The sequence below is a fragment of the Chinchilla lanigera genome, unplaced genomic scaffold (assembly GCF_000276665.1).
Source record: "Chinchilla lanigera isolate Chin_1 unplaced genomic scaffold, ChiLan1.0 scaffold00042, whole genome shotgun sequence".
Taxonomy (NCBI): domain Eukaryota; kingdom Metazoa; phylum Chordata; class Mammalia; order Rodentia; family Chinchillidae; genus Chinchilla; species Chinchilla lanigera.
Window position 1 is genome coordinate 979,274 of NW_004955443.1, and position 19,105 is coordinate 998,378.

The following is a 19,105-nucleotide window of genomic DNA, read 5'->3' on the forward strand; positions in this document are numbered from 1 at the left end:
TACTCAAAAATTTTTGAATACCCAGTACGTGCCAGGCTTGTCACTGACACTAGTATACAGCGGTGAACAAAGTAGGCATAAACCCTGGCCTCACAGACATTATAATAAAATGCACAAGACAAACGTGAATCAGATAATCACATATTAAATGACTACTTATATATTATTGTTAGACCTATGGATAAGAATATGAATGAAAAGTTGATCAGGGTAGGGCTCTAGGGGAAATCAGCATTTTTGTTGAAATTTAAAGTAACCTAAAATAACATTTGAAGTGGGTAAAATTCATGGATACAAGAGGAAACTAAGAATATTTTCATTAGAAGATAAACTATATGTAACAACCTAGATGTGACAGTAAATGCAACTCATCTGAGTAGTTTAAAAGAGGAATAATGTGATTCTGGCTCCTGAGTAAGTAGAAATGAGACTGGAGACAGAAGTAAGGGCATCACTGGATGAGGCCTGGTATGGTTTGTTTCTAGATCCCCCCAAAGCTTTATGCGGTCATAGGACTTCTTTGGAGGTGACTGAGTCTGGAACATGTGATTGATTCATAGTGCAATGCCAGGATTAAGGGTGTTGAGATTAAGGGTGGGTTATTGCTGGATCAGCCCACTGATTGGACTGGCATTGCCCTAACCCCACTAGACGGGATAAGGGACAGAAAGAGGTTTGTCTTGCGCTCTCTCTCTCTCATTGCTTTTGCTGTCTTCTGCCACCATGAACAGTTGCCCCTCTGCCACATGTCACCCTGCCTTGGAGCCAGCCGATTGTGGACTGAAACCTCTACAAACTGTAAATTAAATAAGCCTTTCCCCATTTCACTTTGGGTGTCAGGTATTTCATCTCAGCAATGAGAGAACAGAAACTAAGACAAGGTCTTACAGACTGTCTTTAGGATTCAGAGTTTATTCCAAAATAAGGGGAAATTACTGAAGGGTTCTACCTAAGGACCCACAACAACAACAAAGTAAAGGCATATACACATTACTCACTACAGCCAAAGTACCAAGAGGATAGCACACAATGTCTTTTTTACTTTAGTTGCAAGGCATCAGCTTGCTTTGGAACAACGCTGGGCACAGAAGGATCATCACTTTCCCAGCTTGACTCACACCTCTGTGACCTGTCCACCACGAAAACTTTCCCCAGGAAAACCTCTCCCTCAGCATAGTGACCCTGGATCAGCCCCACAAACAGCACGAGTCAGCGTTCTTCCAGTCAGGACTCTTCTCGTCAACACTTATCTTGTGGGCACGGAGGGTTTGGCAGGATCCTCACAACAGAAGACATTTCCCCAAGCATAGTTTCAGGCTATCTTAAAGGCATGAATCCACTCACCAAACTCTTGCTTTCAATGATCAGATGGAGGAGGATGATGAACAGAGCAGCTGTGTTTAGAGGGTTTCCAAATGTAAAGATGTCAACATCGGAGCCCTGGTAGCTCTACAAGGAGAGGACAAGCAGAGGTGAACGGAGAGTGCTGCACACTCAGTGGAGTGAGTAACCCCACCCTGTCTCCCACATAGCTAAGGCTTCAGTTTCTTCTGTAGTGTTCCTATGAGGTGGTCATTTAGGGTAAATAAATGTTTCCTGAAAAGAGACCCTGTCCTCACACAGGCAAGCCCTCTAATACTTGAACTTTCCAGTTGGAATTGCTCTTATATGAGTAGTAATTCATCTTTCTGGAAGCTTTTACTCATATTTCCACCTCTTTATGACACACAAATATCAAATTTGTTCCCCTTAATAAATCTTGGATGCAACTATTATAGCTATTCTAAGGTTACACCTCTCCTAAGTAAATATTCCCTCCTCTCCTACCTATGTCTTCAAACCCTTAAACCATTCCTCAGATGACACAATTCTCTAATCTTTTGTCATCTTCTCTTGAATACACTTCAAGCTGTCTGTATTCCTCTTGAAGTGCACCACAGCCAGAATATTCTAGTGAGACTAACTCAAGTGATTTAATTTGAATGAAAATTGTTAACTTGGACTGAAATCATTGTCTTTTTTATTCTGAGTACTGTACTTCTGTTAACCACCATCATGATCAAGCAAGTTGTTTTCTTCAGGGAAGAGGCGTACGTGGACAGGCAGATACACTATGCTGCTCTGTACTTGTTATTAGTCTAAATTTTGAAAATTAATTTTTTAAATTTCTTTGCTTGGTTGTATTGCCGCATTCTTTATCTGCAAAACAAGTTTTTGCATAAACCTTGTAAAACAACAGTTTTGGAAACTACCAAGAGGTATTTAAATTTAATATCTGAATGTCATCTGGATAGAATTAGTTCAACACTCACTAATAAAACTTTTCATATTTTGACTTCACATTTCTGAGTTTGGACTAATTATATGGTCAGAGATTTAATTTTACTCAGTTCATTGACAAAAATTATTAAGTAGCTCAGGGTTAACAAGAAACCCAAGAAAGCTTAGCTAGATATTAATATAATCTATCATCTAACATATTTGGGGAGATGGTTATACTTTAGTTAATTAATAATCAATCTATGTGAGAAATCTACCCTCTGTAGGCTGGTACTGCAGGCAAAGTGTGAAGGAACATCAGTGATTCATTAATAACAAATACACTGCATGAGCAATGACTTACAAAGTAAGGCACAAAGAAACAGACCAGGCTTTGATAAAAGGCATCCAATAAAGTGATCCAGAAGGTGAGGGGTGAGTATGCCTGGAAATCAAACACACATCAGGAACATTAACAAGGGTCCAAGCAAAGTAAAAAGACAACAGAAACCACTACATATTTTTGCTTCCTTAGAGACACACTCTGCCTTCCTTCTTTCACTCATGAATAGGAGGAACCTGTCCACAGTGATGGAAGAATGAAGGCAGTTGAGTGAGATGGGTTCACAATTAAATGTGGCCAAAAAAAGTCTTAAAGGAACTCTTAGTCAGCTCATTGGGTCCCTTTAAAATCTAGCCTTATCATTACATTAATTTGTCTTTTTTTTCTTCTTCTGTTTTTGGTGTTGACGATTGAACCCAGGGTCTTACATATGCTAAGCACATGCTGTTACACCACCAGCCTCTTTTGGATCCATTTTAAATATACCTGAAGTAGGGCTAGTAGTAATTTTTCATTTCCTGTGATCAGAAAGTACTATACCAAAACTTCTCCAAATCCACCCATTTTTTTCTTACACTCCTCCATTTATGTCAGTTCACCATCAGCTGTCTCATGAAGGATGGGGAAGCCATCTAACTGCTTGCTTTTCTCTATCTCCTACACTCAAATCATTCTCCCCATAATAGCAGATTTTTTTTTTTTTTTTTTTTGGTATTGGGGATCAAACTCAGGACCTTGCACTTGCCAGGGAAGCGCTGTGTCACTGAGCTATATCACTGGTCCAGATGTCTTTTTTAAAATGTAAATCAATTCATGCCATCTTCCTAATTATCAAATTGACTCTTTTCAGCCACTTGGAAGATGTTCCATCATGTTTTCATTATAATCTAAGTTCCTTTTCATAACTTATAGGATCATGTATGGTCAGCTTATGAAATATCTCAGCAGGGCAACTTAGTCAACAACTCAGATTTTCCCTGCACGTGCTAATCCATTGTTTCCTCAAGGATTCACCTGTGCTATCCTCCCTGCAGGATAGATCCTTCCTCTCCAATCCTAGGTTAAATACCACTTCTCATAGTGGCACCCAGTATAAAAGCTACTCCCAATCACTTGCTATCATGGCGTCCTTAACAGGCTCGCATCACTATCAGAAATAATTTTATGTGTTTACCTGATGATTTTCTGGTTATCTCAGTTGAAAGCAAGCTTCATAGAGGGAGACTTTGACTTTTTTATTTCAAATGATTAAACAATGCTTAGTACAAAGCAAGTGTTCAAGCTTGTAAGCTATTCTACAACATCTCATGGACTAAACTGCTTCCTACCCAAAGCTCATAGAAAGAGAGACCAAGTGGATACACTGACAATCAAGTGACCAAAATTGGATTCTCAAGCAAGACCCAGCTCTGACTGAGTGGGAATGTGTGTGAAGAATTCTGAGGCTGAATTTAGACCTGGGAGGGAAGAGGGAAGTAAAACTACAGTTTATTAGGGAACTGCCACAAACAAAAATGGAAAAGCATGTATCACATTCTTCAGCTAGTCTTGTCTTTTCTTGGCATGTTTATCTTAGTCTTTTTTTCTTTCAAAAGCAAACAGCCACTGTCTTTCTTGAAAATGTCTTGCTGTTTCTTAAGAACAAAGTTCTACAAATATATAAATTTCCATCCGTGTGCTTCCATTCTTCAGAAGACCACACTTAGAATTTATACATCTTTCCTTTTCTTAACACTAATCTTTAGGAAATCAAAGCAATGCAAATGCATCGTTTCCAGTCTATTTTTCCCTACAGCTTCCTTTACCTCATATTTACTAGTGGAAATGATGATGGGATAGTCTGTCTTTCTCCATCCAAGTGTCCATAAAACCCAAGCAAAGCATGGCCCAGTAGTGGAAGAGAATGTGTCAGAGACAAAGAGGCACTCAAAGTGTCCCTGGGCAGGAAAGAATGGTTTGAAGATAAGTTAAAATGTAAGTTCATATGTCTGGAGCTATAGAAGTTGCTGAAAAACTGTGTTGAAAAGGTAAAAAGTACAATTTCCCCACACTCACTTGCATGAGAGGGTTTAGCAAAGGAAAAAAAGATGGGTCCAAGACAAGACAAATCCAAGATAAGTGTTAACTCCTGGGGACATCTTGGAAACAGAGATGTGAACATCAAGTAAAAGCCAGAAAAGGAGACTGTGTGGTGATGAGCGACACTTAATAGGTTATTGCTTCTTGGAAGGGAATCTTCTACTTTCCAGACCTGTCTGCTTCAGGGGGGAGAGATTCTATACCCCGAGAGAGTATATTCTACAGGACCAAAGACAGAAAATGACCCAGTCATAAAGCAGAATGTGCTTGGAGGCCAAGTTCAAAGAAAGGACAAATTCTGGAAGGTAAATTCAATAGTCACATGCTAGGAATCTGTCCACTATTATCATGTTTTATAAAACTAGCTAGCTCAATAGAATCATGTGTACAAAGAAATGATAACAGGGGTTAACAGTGGGAAACAATGACCTCATCCTCTTGAGAATAAGATAAATTACCATCTTCAGTGTACACAAATGGGCTTTTAAAGCATTAGCTATAAAATGTTTGACTGAAAGTCTCTCGTCTGCTTCTCTTTCCCCAGCGGACTTGGAAACCTTCAGTGATATCAAGCACACATTTCTGCATCTTGGCCTTGAACTTTCAGCCAGGCAAAATTCCATGTAGGTTCTCTATATGAATGGACTGGATATTATTAAAGGATTATAAGGGTTTCTTCTTCCTAAAAATGGAATATGTAGCTTTTCTATGTTGGTTGTTTCTGGTAGCTAAAGGTTTTAAATCACTCTACATCCCAGAAAGTTGGTTCAAGTAAAGATAAAATTAGACTTAAAGTAAATGCATCATTGAAAATACTGAGAGCTTCATGTGGCTGTATATTCTACATGTATTATCTTTCTGGAGTCTCACATCATAACTTTAAATAAACTGAAGCTCAGGCACGTTAAAGGACTTGACACGGTCACACACCACAGGACCCAGGTGAAAATCCTGGCTAACCATAACCCCTCAGTCTTGACCAGCGCATCCTTGGGATAGCAAGTGGAGTCCAACACATAGATTTCTTAGGATGAGTCTTTGGTTTTCTACTCTTTTTTGGCGCTATCTGTGTGGTTTAGTTCTGTTCCTGGGAATGATACAAGTCCCTTACCTGCTCAATTAAAAAAAATGACCTTTTGAGCCACTATGGTAAACAGAGTGGAAGGCATGTGACAAGCCAGACTACTGGGTCAAAGCCAGGAAATTTACAGTTGCTTGAAGAATGACAGTGTTTTCTCACTATTACTCCTGGATTTTTCTAATTTCTTTCCTTTTTTCTCCTTTCCTGTCCTATTCTGTCTGTTTTCCCTCTTCTTTCCCCCTTACAACTGTTAGAACTCTGACAGTGAGTCTTCTCAATCCTGGATGGACCCACTCAACTCTGTCCACTTATAGATGTTTAAGGCTCCAGGTCCATCTCTGTCCTTCGGATTTTGATGATGCTCTTGTGATAGCAGTTTGGATTTTTGGCCATTCAACACCCTGGTGGGAAACATCAAAGTTCTTTCTGCTGTTCAGCATAAAGGTAGACAACATGGCCTTGGGAACCACGGTTCTCACTAAGTCTGTGATGTAAGCAAGTTACCAAAAGCAACTTCCTTTGTGTGACTTTTCTCTTCTACAAAGTATAGATTACAATAGTATCTGCTTGTGGGAATATTTTGAGAATTAGGGATCATGTATGTTATGTACTTAGAATAGTACCATGTATTACATAAATGAGTACAACTGCCATATTAGTGTTGGTTACTATTAATTTTGTGAAATATGAATTAGAAGGAAAAGAGCTTTTAGACAGCTATCCCACTTAACTCGCTACTGCAATCCTCCATGTAACACTGAGCAAGGACTGAAGCACAGAGAGAGGAATATTAGAGGTATATATCATAGGCAGATGTCTAGGACTCAGAGATAAATTCAGTGAAGATGGAAAATGGCTTTAGAGAGAAAGCCATTAAAATCACGGCTATTTTGTATGACATCAGGACCTGAAGAGCTTAATGTGGGCTTTGGAACCAGACTGAATATGTTCACTGCCTGACTCTATCATTTATTAGCTGTGAGATTTTTGGAAAATTACTTAATCCCTCTGAGGTTCAGGTCCCTCGTTTCAGAATGGGAACAACACATGATTCTGTCTCAAAGTGTTTTGTTCAAGATAAATGAGACAGAATGTTTACCAGCTAGCAGAATACGTGGCTTATGAGTTTAGTAAGTGCTAGCGATAATTAGTTGCAAGGTCTCAAACACTGGACTCTTCTTATAAGTACATAAAACCTTTCAAAGATTTATCTGTGTTCCTAAATAGTTCTGAGTATGATGCAGTCCTTGGGCTGGGCTGAGCAGAAAATGTACATCTTTGCCCATAGATGTGTATCTGTCTAAGAATTTTTGCTTTAGCACCTACCTCTGATTTCTGACCACTCTGGTAAAGTTCAGGCAGTTGCATGAGGGTATCTGCAGACACATCTTTTTCCAAAACACCATAAATGATAGGAGGAACAGACGTGAAGAGGAGGTTGAAGAAGATCAAAACCCAGTAGTCAGTCATGGATGTTCCTGAGAATCCACAAAAGAACTGATACCAAAAGAGGAGGTTCACATAGGCCTAGGGACACAAAGAGGAACATCCAGATCTCAGAGACAGAAATTAGAACTCTGACCACCCATTCCATACGCTAGCATTTTGAGCTGCTGGACCTCACTCAGCCTCTTTGTAGTTTTGTCACTTACAAAATGGAAGACATTATATATTCTTTTCTGGGTAAATGTTTTTCACAGACTACTTGTTCCATGGGCTGACACTGTTTTATAAAGTCTTTATAAATAATTCATTTAATCTTCGTAACAACTGAAAAGTATTATTGTTCCCACTTTACATATGAAGGAACTGGTAGAGCAGATGAGAAGTTTGTGCACCCTCAAAGTTCACCCACCAAACCCTAATCCCCAGTGTGGATCACAGAGAGTTCCAGCTTTCCACCACCATGTGAGTACAGCTTGAGAAGAAGTGCACAGCTGGGAAGAGAGTCCTCATCAAAACCAGACGCACTGGCACCATCATCTTAGCTTTCCAGCCTCCACAACGGTGACAAATAAACATCTGCTGTTTATGAACCACCCACCTGTGCTGCTTTGTTATGGTATCTTGAACAGACTGAGACACTGAAGCAAGAGAGACTAAGGCATTTACTCAAAGCTAGTGGAAAAGTCAGTGTTCGAATGGAGACATTTTAGTTCTATATGAAGAGAACATAGCTCTGTGCCTGACATGGAGCAGGAACGCTACGAACTTTGTTCTCTTTTTTTCTGTATCCACAATTATGGATGAGTGGTAAAACTGGATGGTGTCAGTGGAGTGGCCAACCGTCCCAGTTTGCTTAGGGCTGAGTGTTTTCCCAGGCCATGGGGTCTCATGCTAAAACTGGAACAGGACAAACAGACAAGGATAGTTGATTGCCCCAGAGACCAAGCACATGTATCCCACATGGTTTCCTCCAGTATTTTGTCTTGGACAAACCTAGCTTAAGATTGCTCTCGACCAGCGCAGGCCACAGGATAGGACACTGGACCTAAACTCAAGGAAGTCTGTTTCAAAGCCCAGGGTTACTTCCTCATGACTGTATGACTTCAAGCCATTTCCCTAACCTCTCTGAACTGTAGTTTCCTCCTATTTAAAATGAGTATTAGAATGTCTCAGAACTTGTTATCAAGATCACATTAGAAAGTATTCATGACTTTGAAAGTACCTTACAAATGTTAAGATATTGTTATCACTGGCATCATAGACATATTAGGACACATTAAGACAAGGGCATGATCCTTACAAAAGACTTTCTTAGCCTCAATAGCTTGACAAAGACATGCACTATGCTCAGCTTCTGAAAATGTGTATATTGTGGATACATATACTTTGGGGACATTGCTTCACCAGTATCTCAAAAGTTGTCCAACACCCAAGAACCACATTCTCAGAATGATAAACTATTTTAACGATTTCTGGTCTTGGCCCATTCCTCTATAGCTTATAAAATAATCATTTTTTATCTAGTTAAACAGGAGGTCAAAATTAAGTGTAGAGGATATCAGTATAAATGACCATCCAAATATTACAGAGCAAAAAACCATAGGGATCCTTATTCCCTGGTGATGAGTCCTATTAATCCTTCATTCCTAGTGTTCCATTTGGAATGGAACATAACAATGGAACATAACCCAAATGTTTCTTTTCAAATTTTATGCCTCAAATTTTTCTAGATAACATGAATTTCAAGCAAAAATTCAAAAAATTGCAAACTTCAGCATAAATAAGCTAACTACAGCACCCTCTGTCTTCAAGAGCACATAGCTTCTTATCCTAAGATTTGTGTTTTTCAACCCTTGCATTTAATCTAGGGGGCAAGAAATGACTTGCATTACAATAGACAAAAAGAAGTAAAACTGCAAAGGTTTTAAAAGAAAATTTGGGACAGGGGCTCCTTTCTAAAAGTCATAGAGAATAAAATCCAGGAATTTTAAATTATGAGCCACAGCTTTTCCCAGAATCATACACTCGGGCAGAAACTGTACATTTCATACATTTTTGTAAGATATCTGAGTTTTATTAAACTTTGATTAATAGTGCTGATTTAAATTAGTAACTACTGAGAGCTCCCTAAAAGGTTTAGTGTATAGTAGGAAAAGAAATATTCCTGCACACAGATCTGAATTATACAAATATACATTAGGATATCTTAAAAATGACCCAATAATTTTTTTCTTAAAGACGGTATTTAAATAGAATGATATAAATTTAAGTCTACTACTAACATGCTACATACAGACTTTACAGTGTAATCATAAATTTGGTCTGAAATCATGGTGCAGTTACAGTCTACCTAGTGTCAACCTGATTTTATAAATAAGAAAACTGAAATTTAAATGAAATGCTCGAGATTAGAATACACATTTTCTAATATAATTCTGCCTTTTAGGAGTCACATAATCATAACGAAGTTCTGTTACTATCAAATAATTTCCAAACACAAATAGATTTCATAGGCTGGATAGAAAATTCTTGTATCTGTGAGTTTTAGACAGCTCTGGGCAATGACATTTCTCTGGGTTTTGATTTGTATCTGTCTTCAATATGCCACAGGGCACATCAATTTGGGAGCAGCAGATTTTTTTTGTTATTGCCAGTAAAATGGAAGTAAACCTTCTCATTTTCTACTGACAGCATTAAGCATATAATAATTCTGCTTGTCACAATCTTTTTATGGAAGGTCAAAAATTGGATTTTAAATGAACGAGACAGGACTTAATTGAATTTAAATGCACAGGGAGTAGAAAATGCTAGCAGATGGACAAGCTAACAACTCGCTGTCAGCAGTTTAAACACACACACTCTCAGATTATTTCTGGTAAGACAGCAGGATTGCTCCTGGCTGTTCCCAGAACACCAATAAATGAAGTGAGCTTAGCATAAGACACTTTCTCTTCATCCCTGATGCAACCAGCTCGGGGAGGTAAGGGGGAGAAGAAAGAATTTTCTGGAGTTACATACCACATTCTTGTAGAAAAAGTAGAGAATCATGTTAGAAAGGCGCATGTAACACCAGTGCCCATGGACAAGAAGGAGTTTGCTGAGATGTCTGAACTGAGAAATGGCGAAGTCACTGGCCATCACAGCCTGCAGAGGCAGAGGGGAGAGAAGGCCACCCTGAGTGATGAGACGCATCAGACGGATGCAGCCTGGCATGGAAGCCAGAGCTACCCTCAAATTAGTAAAATGTACCTTATACAAGTAGACGCCCCACTCCCCACAAAAAGGGAGGAAACACACACACAGAGAGCACCAACAAAACTCAAAGCCGTAAGTATGGCTTTAATGGGTGGCCTAGCGTCACTCCTCTGTTCTCCAACATGGTCACATGACACAGACTTCTCTTTGGAAACTACTCATGGTGCAGTTTTAACAAATGAATTTTCCCTAGAAAGCAGGGAAAAACTCTCGCTCTCTACATTTCAGTATACTTTTATTTCTTCTCAATAAAGAGAATATTAAGAAGTATTGCAGTCATGGCTTCATATGACTTTGTATAATGTGTCAGGCAAAGAAGTATCTGAATCTCTCTTCATTCACCAAGACATTGTAATATACAATTCTTGGGAAACCCTGAACCTCAGAGCCACCTTCCTTGCCAGCAATTTCTTCACACATAAAATAGCCTTTCTGATTACCATCTTTAATGTACTTGGACGCACAGCAGCTACTCACCTGCATGCCTTCTTGGCCTGAGACCCCAATCCCAATGTCTGCCACTTGGATCATGCTAACATCATTGGCACCATCACCTACACAAGGGAAAAGAAAAGGTGAGAAACATGAGGACTAAAAATGTAAACTCTGTAAATTGATAGGGGCTGCTCAAGTAAACATATAAGTCCCTCAAGGTTCACCCTAGCTCTCTAAATTCCTAGGAGCTAGCTAAGCAGAAATCAAGTGTGGCATCCCACTGCCATCAGGAAGAATTTCAAATTCAATACTGCCTTCAGATCCTTCATACTGTAGCACCCAGCCAGAATGATTTTCCTTTTCTGATGCCACCATTGCTAACTTTCAGTTCTCCAAACATACCCGATTCCTTCTAGCTATTCCACAGGTCATTTCTCTATCTTTGTAACAGAGTGCCCTCATCATCTCAACTCATTCTTCTTGGATTTCAATATTTATTGCTCTTAGCTAGATGTCATTTCCTCTGGGAAATCCTTCTCAGAGTCCCTTTAAATCACATACCCTTTCCTAAGATTCTAGCACCATCTTGTATATCTGCATCATACCTCTCATGTAGTATTATGGCTACACATAAGATTTTTTTGGTCTAATTCAACACTGCATGTGTCTTAAAAAGAAGTATTACACTCCTGCTAGTAATACTCATAAGCTTTTTCCAAAGCCCCACACATCTGTTTTCTGGTGATAGCATCATGATATTTCTTCGGGAATTCTGGGTCAATGGAGTTTGTCAGTGTGAACACAAACACCCATATTTATGGATGTGAAAATAACAGACCTGAAAGCCACCATCTTCTATTCCCTGGATGCAGTGACTATTTCAAAGATGAACATAATTAATATGAAGTCCAAAAATTCTAACTTCAATAACATCTGGATCTAGGAGCTTGAATAATTCCTTTATATGTCTATTCAGTTTGGTAAGTGAACAAAATCTCACAGTTTCATCTAAACACACAACTATCTCAGAGTTTTATCGCACACTACCTCTCCATTTATACCCATTCTTTAGTAGTCTTACAGTATTGAGGCTCTGGTATTTACTAGATTTATGGTTCCCAGGTTTATATCTGCAGCTAGTTCCTCATTGCTAACCAGATTTTCATTCTAGTTGCCTACTTGACATCACTGCTTACACATTCAGTGGACTTTTCTAACTGAGTGTAATGGACTGTCCACACTGAGTCTACCTTAGTAGAATCCTTTCTGCTCTTATACAAAACCTCGGTATTCCTTGTGATGGATTCTTTCTCCTGCAACACCATCAGCAAATGTCAGCAGCAATTTCCCCAAACCATGTCCACTGTTTGACCATGTCCTACCACCTCCTCTGCTCCCATTCTGGGACCAAGCTACCATCATCTCTTGCTTGAATCATTTCAACAACCTCCCAACTGATCCCCTTAGTGATGTATTTGTAGCCCTACAGTTAATCTCATATAGCAAGTGATGCAATCCCTTTAAATTTAAAGGAGACCATGTCCCACCTCTGCTTAACGTCTTTCATTAGCTTCCTACTGGTTCAGATAAAAGCTGACACTCTATAATGGCCCCTAAGACCTCATGTGATCTGGCCACCTGCCACCTCTCTACCCTTTAGTAACCTGCAGAAAACATCCCTTGGTTCCATCTCCTTTGGTTTTACTCCTCATGCTTTTACTTTTGCTGTCCTATATGCCAGGGATGTTCTTCCCCAGATCTCACATGGTTATTTTTCATTACCTTCAAGTCTGTGCTCACAGATCACCTAAGAAGGGAGATCCCTGAAAACTATATTTAAAATACCAGTCCCTTCCAAACTCCCTCAATGCTTTCCATCTTCTTTGATTTTTCTTTTTCACTAGCATTTGTCAATATCTAACATCTTCCATATTTATGTTTTTGTTTTTTCTTTGATTTATGCCCTCCTCCTTGATGCAAGCTCCTTAAGAGAAGGAACTTCGGCCATTTTATGTACTTCTTCATCTCCATCCCCCAGAAAGCTGCCTGGTACAAAGAAAGAACTCAGTAAGTACTTGCTGAGTACAGCATTAGTCATGGACTTGACTTTAATTTGCCTGAGGGTAGAATCCCAGGTTTTTCAGTTCTGTGATTTAGTATTTCACTCCCCTTAAACCAGTTGATTTGGGAGTCTGATATGTAACTTATGGAATCCTGACTATTATGTTGTTTTCCATATCACAGTGCTAACTCCTGATTCACTGAAGATGGTCAAATAAGAGATGAAAAGAGAGGCAGAAGAAGAAAAGGGGTGTGGGGAGAAAGGAGGGAGGAAAGGGAGAGAAAAAAGTGTAGGAGGAGGGCAGACACAGTTGTAAACAGACAGAAGGAAAGACAGAAAGATCCACTTCTGCTGTGTGTGATAGGGGGAAGCCAGGGCTTGGTCTCACTCCACTTGACTCACCAATCGCTAGAGTCATCACCTGGAGATGGTTGCGGACCAACTTCACCACCTTGCTCTTCTGCAGGGGCGTGGCTCGGCAGCACACCACAGCGTGGCTCCACGCAGTCAGCTCTAGGAACTGCCTTTGCAGACTCTCCTGCAGGACAAACTCCAGGGTCTTCCCAGTGACAATGAGTCCAGCCCGTTGCCCCAAGTCCTGGGTGACGGCAGGCTGAGTGGAACCCTTGCTTAATGATGCTTGCCCTGGAGAAGCTGGAGATTTCCTCTGAAGTTCTTTCAAAATTATGCTCATCTGCACCTCACAGGCATCCTTGCAATGAGAGGCAAAGACAGTTAGCCTTGGGGTTCTGCTGGAGAGCCGGCTAAAATTTTCATCATCTTCGTTAGCAGCTGCTGGATGGGGCAACCTCAGGTAGTGAATAGTCGGTTACTTTCAAAAGATCTTTTCCACAGAGAGTTCCTGTGAATGCAGGGATCGGCTGGAGGGGTAGGGCACATCGCAGCCCTAGTTCTACAGCTGAGATGTGTACATACAATGTGGAATGGCTACTAACAGCAAAAAGTATTAGCCACAGTAGATCATAAATAGTTCTTGAATTGGTAGTTTTAAATGTCTTCCAACATAAACTGGTTATTTATAAATAAACTTCATAACATCACTGATTTTACTCTTCACAGAAATTTTCTAAGTCAGTATATGTAACATATGTACTGTGTCTTTCAAAAATCTGGAAGGATTTTGAGTTTCAACTGCAAAAAAATTATAAATATTTGAAAAGATATGTGTGTTTAACCTGATTTAAACATTATTCAATGTAAACATGTATTGAAACATCCAATAGCACAGGTTATGTTTTTAGATATCAGTTAACAAGTTTAATTTTAAAAAGCTATCAATTAAAATGCCAAAAAAGCATGAAAGAAAGGCAAAGAGAGAAAACTAGTATAAACTATTTTAAACGTTTAACAACAGGCAAATTATGCCAGTATACACAAATTGACTCCCTCCTAGTAATATTTATTTCCTAGAAATGAAACAGTCCATAGCAGGGTCTTTTAATCTTGGCACTACTGACATTTGGACCAGGTTAATTTTTGGTTCTGGTGCATTGTCCTGTGTAATGTGGTATGTAGAAGCATCTGGGGCTCATACTCCCTGGATACCAGTTGTGAAAATCAAAATGCCCCCAGACATTGCCAAGACTGCCATGTATTCCTGTGTGTGGGGTAAAATGATCCTTAGATGAGAAGGGTGACTTTGTGTAACTGGGCTAGGTCATGTGGCACCCTGCTCTTCATGACAGAGTTCACAGCCTCTTATCACAGGCATGAGAAGCCAGGCGTCCCTGGGAGCTCCAGGTCCCTCAGGCATATGATACTGTGTCTGGCCTCATGTCTGCAGATTCGAGCCATCTGAAAGAATGCTCACTGTATCAAGAGGGATTTTCTCTTAGGGAAAGTTTCATTATTTTATCTTCTTCTTTACAGCTTTCTCTATTATTTGAATGTTTAATCATGACAATGTATTATAATTAGAGTCAAGATAAAATTAAAACTTCATGTTAAAAAAAAACTCTAGGCCAAAATTAAACACCCATAACTGATTACTTTTCCTTTTTTGTGTGTGCACTGAACTCTTTAGCAATTTATATTTTCTTATTTTTAATACCCACAATAGTCCCATGACACCAGCATCGCCCTCATGTCACAGCCACGGAAGAAGAGGAAGGAGGAAGCTGCTCACCAAGGTCACATGCCTGGTCAGAGGCAGGCCAAGCACTTGTGCCCTGGTTTTAGGAGCCACTTGGGCTACATCTTCTTTTAGTGAGTGAAATGACTAGAATGTTCTTGGACTCAGCCCCTGCCAGTACCGGCTGCTGCCTAGTGGTACGGGGTGCGTAGGCCACAGTCAGCTACGAAGGAGAGCCTGCTGAGTGCTGAATAAGGAAAACTCTCCTTCTTCAAAATGTATGACCCAGCTTAGTGCTAATGGGGGCCTGATCATAAAAGCACAACTAACCAGAAGAGGCACAGGTTCAAGACGTCAACCCACAGGGACACTTCAGAAGATTTCAGGGTGACAAGCTGCTGCAATGCAGTGATGCCACTGGCTAAGCTTTACTGTGGGGGAGGGAGGAAAGCTTCCTAAGCACAGAAAATGATACGCACCAATCGTGGAGGGTCTCAAGACATCTTCTGAAAAAACATGAAATGCCCACTTAAGCTGTTGAAACTTTAGTGCTAGAATTTAGTGGAAGGAAAATCTGGAGAAAGATAGACTGGGCTTATTTCTAAATTTCTTCTTTAAAAACAACTTTTTTTCTTTTCTGGGCTCAGGAGCACTATTTAAGATTTACCACTAGAGGGCATAATCACGCTGAAAGTTTTTTATAATTAACACGAAAGTATTAATTTACCTGGTTCCAATAGAAATTATCATTCATCCTCAACTTGAAGGGGAGGTAGATTCCTGTCTCAACACTTGATATATTTTGTAATTTTAGGTTGTCTTGTCAAATCTTGGATAATCCAGTGTGGATGGGGAAACAAATTTTAAAAAGAAGGAATCTTTCTTCTAATGATTTTATTTAGCAGTGATGCCTCTGACTCATTATGATTTTCCACCAAGGATTTAGAAAAACTGTGGCATCCTCTCAAATCTGAGCTAGGTCACTGGAGAGAATAAATATCAAGAAACTAAAGGTTACCAGCTTTGCTTTCTCCTTCTATAAATTAAATTCCAAATGTGTCATTAACTTTGAAGAAACAAAGGGGTTGGTTTGGTCTCATACTTACTTTACTTTGGGAATTAAGGATAAAGAGCTTGTCATCTGGCTCTAGCAGTTTGCATACATAAGCTATGTTGACAGCTGTCTCCTGCTTATCCCCTGTCAGCATCCAGATCTTGATTCCAGCTTTGTGAAGAGCTTCTATAGCCTCAGGAACTCCCTCTTGCAGCCGGTCTTCAATGCCAGTAGCACCTAAAAGAATAACCCAATTGCAACAAGATTCCTATAAAACCAAAGCCAGCTGAAACTCATCTTGTCTATAAATGGTTCCCATCCTTGGCCAGTTCAATCCTCAGCTACTCAGATGGTTCCAATAGATTGCAGAAATCCAAACAAGGTGTAAAGATCCAGACAAAAATCATATACGAAGTAGTGTTTTGTGGGGGAAGTGTCAGGGATCAATGGATTTATCAATCTTACTTGTTCTTTTGTCTAGGTTTCTCATCTGTAAGATGACATGTCTGATTCAATTATTTGTGTAAACTTGTCCTATGAATTTTATAATTCTGTGATACTCCCAAGGACAAGGAAAGGCCGTTAAAGAATGCCCTTGCCAACAAGATGTAATGCCTATCTGTAATGCTCCTTCATAAGAGTGCTTTTCTGAAACAACTGGGGACATGTGTATTTTGGAATTAAAAAGTTCTTCATATTTTGAAAACATAATATGGTACCTGTATGATACTGTATGATACCCGTTAATTAAGCACACTAATATTTGTACATGAAACTAGCGAAGTTTTATGCTAATTAGGATAACAAATACTATAAATAGTGCTACATTAAATCAGGCCTGACTTTTGCTGCCAAATGAGTTCTGGTATTAAACTCAGGAAGCATTTTTGCTTTAGGAACTGCTGATGAGGAAAAGTGAACCTGTGCTACTTACAATGTCATAGAGAAATTACTCAGGAGGAGGCATCATTATTCTATTTGATAGATACTAACTGAGATCATTGTTTTGTTCCTAAATATGAAAATGGAGCTCAGAAGCTGGTCTCTTAGTATGTCAGTGCTTTTATTAGAATCCGTGTATCCATATTTAAAACAGTGGTTCTCAAACTTGACTGCCCTCAGAATTACTTAGGAAGCTTTTAACAACTCCAATGCCCAGGGCTCAGTGAATCAGAATAGCTGGGGGGGGATGCAGGCATCGGTATTGTTTAAAGTTCTTCAGATGACTCCAGGATGCAGCTTGCCCAGTCCTAAATGGTGTCAGTTGTGAACTTGGGTTGAAATCAGATAGTTAGAGAAGAGAAATAAATTCTTACTAGACCAGTTAAAGGTGCAGAACATGGACCCTAGATCCAGGTAGACCCGAGTTTGTTTGGTTATTTACTGTTAGTTACTAGTAGGTGAATTTAAGGAAGTCATTGAGCTCTGTGCCGTTTCTTCTAAATAAGATGGAAATTTGTGAGAATTTAAAAAACAATGCATATTAAGTACATTGTGCAATGCCTGGAAAGAAACTTGGACTTTGCTCTCCTAAACCAGGATAATACTTATTTGGCTGTGTGCTCTGTGTTAGGTTTGATGCTTTATATGATTTTCTTAAGAATGACCACCCCAATCCCACCACAAATGAAGTCTAGTCCATGACAGAGGAAAACAAAATAGAATGGATTGGAAGCTGGGTATAGACTGTAATAGCTAGGATAGGCAGAACCACATGTATTTATTAGCTCAAACTGGGAAAAAAGGCACTTGTGAATGACATATTTAGAGACAATTAATGTTTTTCAAAACTCTCTCTGCAGGCAATGAAGCACACCTTACCTACCAAGTAATGTTAGTTTGTTCTCCAGTCTCATGGCAGACTCAATTAGTAATTCTTCCCTGTTGTCAATACTGGTTTCTGCCAAAAAATGATTTCTCAGCCACTCTGCATATTCAGTGTCACTCATGACCTATAACATAAAGAAAAAAGAAAGAGAAGACAAGCCAATCACTGACCTCTGGCAGATATCAAGTCACTAACTTGACTCAGAGATTCTTTTCTCTGGCCACAGTCTTGCCAGCTCGACAAACTCCGGTCACAAACTTCTCACACTCTGAGATGAGACTACTGCAGCACTGAGGAGGGAGCAACACCAGTGCTCAGTACCTCTGGGAAAGTGTAGACACTACGGGTAGTGAAAACTGTTTAATACACTTAAAGCTAGGGAGGATGCAGTCAGGGCAAGCCTGAACTTGATAGTTAAATCCAGAGTGCGTCTAATGGTGCAGTTGAGGAAGTATGGATAGTACTTTTCAGTTTGACGGATTCTGTGGCCAATAGCATCTTGGATGTCTTTTAATGGTTAGGATACATGAAGGATCATTTGTAAAGGTAAAAATGAGATGCCATATGAGTGAAGCAAGGAAGCTTCACTTTATTCCCAACAAAATTTTAGTGGAATTACCAATGATGTATTTTCCTTTGTCAGTAGTTGTTGTAAGGAATGACTCTACCTTTCCGTTCTTACAAAGCAGGTGAGAGTGGACGGAGTGAGGTAATTTCTTTCTACCCATTCTTGCCCACAAAGTAATTTAAGAGAGACTGACATCTATTAGGCCCTCCTCCTCTTCTCCTCCTGTTCTTCTCCTTCTTCATTTTTAATCAGACAGGATCATTGAACTAACAAAGCAAAGAGTTGGTGTGGTCTTGGACTCTCTTGTTCCTACAATTGTGTGTAAGTTATGAGGCCCATATGCAATTGATTGTGTGAGTTCCTTGGGATCTATAAAAGATCTTGGTTTCCCCAAAATAGCATGCAAGGACTAGGATTTGGGCAGAAAAAGAGTTTCTAGCAATAATATCCCTCAAATAATTTCTTAGTGCTCTTCTTTCTCGCTAAATTTTTATTCAGAAAGAGCACATTATTTCCCAATATTATTCTTAATAGATAATAACTAATAATGACATAAAAACCTAGTAAATTTACCTAGATTCAGACACTCATGGGCACTAAAAA

General features: G+C 39.5%; 1 protein-coding gene across 2 annotated transcripts in view; it reads right to left on the reverse strand.

Annotated features, from left to right (window-relative positions):
* Positions 1–19,105, reverse strand: part of Atp10d (ATPase, class V, type 10D) — a 99,831-nt gene that overhangs the window by 6,307 nt on the left and 74,419 nt on the right. For both annotated transcript variants that reach the window (XM_013518093.1, XM_005391891.2), the window contains 8 exons: positions 17,932–18,058; positions 16,159–16,343; positions 13,363–13,672; positions 10,941–11,017; positions 10,227–10,352; positions 7,089–7,289; positions 2,624–2,704; positions 1,345–1,449 (listed from right to left, as the gene is read on the reverse strand). In XM_013518093.1, coding sequence (XP_013373547.1) covers positions 1,345–1,449; positions 2,624–2,704; positions 7,089–7,289; positions 10,227–10,352; positions 10,941–11,017; positions 13,363–13,672; positions 16,159–16,343; positions 17,932–18,058 — 1,212 coding nt within the window. The remainder of the gene's footprint in view (positions 1–1,344; positions 1,450–2,623; positions 2,705–7,088; positions 7,290–10,226; positions 10,353–10,940; positions 11,018–13,362; positions 13,673–16,158; positions 16,344–17,931; positions 18,059–19,105) is intronic.